Source organism: Arachis duranensis, chromosome 8 (assembly GCF_000817695.3).
Source record: "Arachis duranensis cultivar V14167 chromosome 8, aradu.V14167.gnm2.J7QH, whole genome shotgun sequence".
Taxonomy (NCBI): Eukaryota; Viridiplantae; Streptophyta; class Magnoliopsida; order Fabales; family Fabaceae; genus Arachis; species Arachis duranensis.
The window spans coordinates 760,175-765,306 of record NC_029779.3 but is presented as its reverse complement, the minus strand read 5'-3'; the positions used below and the strand labels follow the sequence as shown (position 1 = coordinate 765,306).

General features: G+C 31.0%; 2 protein-coding genes across 2 annotated transcripts; one reads left to right on the top strand and one right to left on the bottom strand.

The window, feature by feature from the left end:
• Window positions 1–1,228: 1,228 nt before the first annotated feature.
• Window positions 1,229–2,533, bottom strand: LOC107460033 (transcription factor SFP1). Its single transcript, XM_016078354.3, has one exon. The coding sequence runs from the start codon at window positions 2,506–2,508 to the stop codon at window positions 1,348–1,350; it is 1,161 nt and encodes a 386-aa protein (XP_015933840.1). The 5' UTR covers window positions 2,509–2,533; the 3' UTR covers window positions 1,229–1,347.
• A 564-nt stretch (window positions 2,534–3,097) lies between these two features.
• Window positions 3,098–4,169, top strand: LOC107460011 (CBS domain-containing protein CBSX3, mitochondrial). Its single transcript, XM_016078326.3, has 4 exons — window positions 3,098–3,416; window positions 3,504–3,579; window positions 3,718–3,791; window positions 3,891–4,169. The coding sequence occupies exons 1-4, from the start codon at window positions 3,153–3,155 to the stop codon at window positions 4,092–4,094; spliced, it is 618 nt and encodes a 205-aa protein (XP_015933812.1). The 5' UTR covers window positions 3,098–3,152; the 3' UTR covers window positions 4,095–4,169.
• The last annotated feature ends 963 nt before the right edge of the window (window positions 4,170–5,132 follow it).

The following is a 5,132-nucleotide window of genomic DNA, read 5'->3' as shown; positions in this document are numbered from 1 at the left end:
TTAACTTTGTTTTATGTAGAAGAGAAAGATAGAAAAAATAGAGGATGAGAGAAAAGAGAGAGAAAGATAAAGATGAAGAATGAGAGTGAGAGTTTGTTAATTTTGGAAGAAAAAATTTTATTTTAATTGTAAAAAAAGATCAAATGACAAAAATAGTAGAGAGAAATAGAAAAATTGAGAGAGGTAGATGAGAGAATTTAGGAAGGGAGTTCATTAATTTTTAAAAAGAATATTTTCTTTCAATTTTAATAAGAGAGTGTCATGTGACACATTTGATTATTAAATTAGATAGCAATATATGATACATAATATAGGTATATTTCAATTTTAATTCTAATATTTTAATTTTAATTTTAATGCAATTAAAGAATGTCATGTTGTATATTTTGATTCTCAAATTAGTAATTAGTCATTGATATTGATAATGATATATAATTTTGGAAGGAAAGATTTGATTTCAATTGCAATGAAGGAGTGATATGTGATACATTTTAGTTGTAAAATTAGTAAGAAGGAGGAAAGAATTCTTTAATTTTGGAGAAAAAGATTTAATTTCAATTACAATTACAATGAGAAAGTGATATGTGGCATATTTTAGTTATAAAATTAGTAAAAAGAAGAGGAAAATTTCTTAATTTTAGAAAAAAAATTTTATTCTAATTACAATAAAAAAATAATATGTGGCATATTTTAATTATAAAATTAAAAATATAATATATAATATATAAATAATAAATGATAGATAATAGATTTGCAATTGGGGATTTACAATAAAAATAAAAGAGTGGAAGGTATTTGCAGTTGGAATAAAATATCGAGAACACTTCTAAAGTTCTAATTTAGATATATTAAGAATATGACATGTGGCAATTTTTTACTATAAAATTAGATATATATAATGAATATTTAAATTGATCTATGAATTAACAATTTCTTTTAAAAACACGGCAATTATATTAATTCATGAAGGGCCTAATATATATCTAGTTAAACTTGAGCACAAATATTTTTAATTAAATTGTTTAATATAACGTATCAATGAGTTATATTTTAAATAATATAATATTTTTATTTTTATCTAAAAATTTTAAATTCGAATCTCGCTCCTAATTTTAAAAAAATATATAATTGAAAGGTAAAAATTGACACCTAATAATAGTTAAGAGCTATTAAATAAAAATAATTTTCACTTATTACTTTACCTGAAGTGAAATGAAGTGCCACCTCATCGAAAACAATAGTAAAATACAAAGAAGATGGATAAAATTTGCAACCATATACACCGGTAATGAGTAATCCGTGAACCATAACAATCATGTAAAATTTTGGTTTATTGGGGGGTTTGAGTTACATGATGTCAGCAGCCTTATTATTATCTCCACAGCGGAATTTGCAACCATGACGGCGAGGTTTGTCCGGGTTATCAGGCTCAGAGTCACTCGGTTCCATGAACAGACCTCTCAGGCACCGTCGTCGAACCACAGGCCTCGGGTAACTCACACGGTTACCATTCATTTCAACCCTCCTTGTTTCCAAAGCTGGAGTCTTCGGTTCATGACTCTGCTGATAATTAGGAAGAACAACGCGAACACCTGGGTCTCTTTCACTCACTGAACCTTGCACCATCACCGAGTTATTCACGCTCTGTATGTTACTGTTCACGTACGCCTTGTTAGCAGCCACGTCATCATCATCATCATCATCTTTCTCATCACCTGCATCTGTGGTTTCTTCTTCTTCTTCTTCTTCTGGGTTCTTCTTCTTGTAGGCTCTGTGAATGCGGATTGAACCGTCTTTCTTGGTTTTGTTGGAGGAACCTTCTGCCACGTGCATTGTTGCGCCTTTGTTGTCGCCAGCAAGTGTAACAACACTAAAGCTCTTGTGGTCATCATCAATCTCCGTGGGTGGTTGTGTTGGGGTCACAGTGGCTAGTTTCTGAACAAAGCATGAGATGTTTTCTTTGATGCCTTTTTGCAGTTCCGTATTAACATGGTCTTGTTTTTCTTCTTTGAGGGGTATGGTTGTGCTTGATACGTTCATAGTGGAAGTGTTGCCTGAATTACTCACAACTTTGATGTCTTTTCCACTGCTTGATGATGTAGCAAACATCATTTTCCTCTCTATGGATTCTTCTTTGATTGGTTCGTGCTCCATCACCAGCACTATCTCCTTTGCTTCTTCCGGTTCCTTCTTGAACTCTGCTGACTTCATCTTTTCATGTTCTTCATGTTTAGAGGCAGAGTGAGGGGTTCGAGAAGGTGAAGACACTGGGGAATCAAGGATCACAGAAGACGCTGGTGACTGTGCTGGATGAGAAGGTGCTTCTCGTTCTTGTTGCTGCTGAGATTGGGAAGAAGGAGAAGAATGTGGTAGTGCAGGTGCAGGTGCAGGTGCTATCCCTGGAGGCCGAAAAGGTGGCCGTTCAAGTTTTGATTTTTGTTTTGAGGCTGATGATGATGATGATATCCATGGGATCTTAAAACGAAGCTGCTTCTTTTTCTGCGGCATTATTGCTCAAGGATTATGAAAATATTTTGGCTTGGTTTATGTTAATACCAAACACTGCACTGCTTTTGTATTTATATATGTAATTTAAAGGATCAGGAATTTATTATTATACCTTGGATGCATTGATGGACTTCTATGTATGTGCACTATTATTTCGATCATGTTTTCACATTCATTATTATTCCTTTGAAAACTTAGCTTGCTCATTTAGTTTGTGCTTTCCTTAAAATCTTTACCTCATCCAAGTTTATTTTAGTTTCAAATAATTCTTATCTTGCCCCGTTGGAAAGAGTTTCCTGTCCATGATCCTAAAAGAATATACTTGGCCCTTGGTAAAGTTTACAGGTTTTGTGGAAATTAATCTTATTGAACAAGAAAATGATCATGCATAATCATATAGATGCGTGTATGGTATCATCCAAAAGGTTCAGCATTGTAGTACTACTACCATGTGAAAAGCAACTTTAAAGTTCCTTTCTTGATATTCTCCCTCAAGAAAAGAGTTCATAGACAAGCTATTCTTGTCTTTAAAGCAATACATTAGTTGAGTACATAAAACCCCTAGACTATTCATCCGTTATTTGATTTTCTTAATTACCTTAAAATTCAAACATTAGCCTGCATTGATTATTTAAACAAAAAAAATGCTAGGAATTTTAAGGGCATTAAGACTTGGGCAAACCCCTCAAAGGGCATCCATATTCCAACAATGCCATGGAAATGGAATCATTAGCCCCAACAAATTGTCTTCTGGTTTCGGATGTGTGACATCCTCCCCACCCACCATGCAGCTGAAAGGATTGGAGAATGTTACTGTCTCAGAGGTGCTTATGACAAAAGGGCAAGAGAAGATTGGTTCCTGGCTCTCATGCCAAGTTGACGATGCTGTTATCAATGCAATGAAGAACGTAATCTATGATGATTTATTTTACTTAATTTTTATTATGCCAATTTCATTTATTAACAAGAATCATACTATATATAAGGTTTATCAGATGGCTGAAAACAATATTGGATCATTGGTTGTACTAAAGTCAGAGGGCCACCTAGCAGGCATTGTCACAGAAAGAGGTATATTATATATCAGCATTCTAAGATATCTATGCTACACTACTATCATAATTATAATATTTCAAAAAATATTACTAATATTTTAGTAATATTTTTTATTATTTAATAATATTCTTTTCACCTCTCTGTTTTTTGAAGATTGCTTGAAGAAAATAGTTGCACAAGGAAGATCACCCTATCACACACAAGTTGGTGAAATAATGACTAATGAGGTTGATTATTTTTGTCACATGTCATTTATTTTCATTATTATGAGTAATGACTACTAATGAGCCTAATTAATAACCTTCTGTACGTGAATTATTAAACAGCAAAACTTGATAACGGTGACCTCTGACATGAACATTCTTCAAGCAATGCGACTTATGACAGAGAATCGTATCAGACATGTTCCAGTTATAGACGGGAAAATAGTGGGAATGATATCCATTGTAGATGTAGTTCGAGCAGTGATGGAGCAGCAAAATGGAGAATTGAAACGACTCAATGATTACATCAAAGGAGAATACTATTAGCTAGAAACAATTCAATCACTGCAATTATATATAACTCATCAGCTCTGATCTTTATATATAAACATCTTTTATATATCTTCTTACTAACTACCTAAATTAAACTAGTACACATCATCGGAATCGCTCAATATATAGGAGCTATAAATAAATAGAAAAAAGACAAAATAAATAATTTTTAGTCGGTTAATATTAATTAATTTTTTATAATTATAAAAATAATTATTTTTTTGAGAATTTAAATTTGAAATTAAAAGTTTATAATTTAAAATAATTTTAAAGGGCATATTTATAAGTTGAAATAAAATTCTAAAAGATCTTCCGTTTGGGCTTTTCAAGTTTAGTGATGATAAGGATTCTAGCACTAGAATTATGTAAAGTAAAAGATGAAGATAGATTCGTGATGCAAAGACGGTGAAGAATATCTTTGGCACGATGAATATGAACCCAGCCCATTGTCGTGCATTAATTGTTGGTTTCAGCTGAGGTAATCGTAGTATCCCCAAAGCACAGATGCATCTTCCATTCTAAAGACGAGAGTAGAAACAAAAAATAATGCAATGCGCATCCAACTTAGGTGGTTATATTTTTGTTTTCTTAACATTATCCATATTTTTTTTTATGGTTTGTGTTGATTATCAATTAAAATCTGAATAATTTAAACATTAACAAAAAAATTTTAAAAGATATTATTAATAATTTTTTTTAACTAATTTTAAAATTTGACAAACATACTTATCATTTTATCTTAATTTTTGATGAATATAATATTAAAATAGTCACTAAAATTGAATAGTCTAACTAACTTTAAAAAGTAAATTATTCATCAAATATTTTAAATTAATCTATGTCTAACATAAAAATAGAAGTCCTATTTCAAAATATCTGATCAGTAGTTTATTTTTAGAATTAACATTATACTTGTTTCGGTACGATTATTAATTTATACATATCGGTACTATATAAAAAATAGACAAAAAAAAATTGCTATGTGAATTGTATTTGTCTTTGTTAGTATTTATCTTTTATTTATATTTTAAA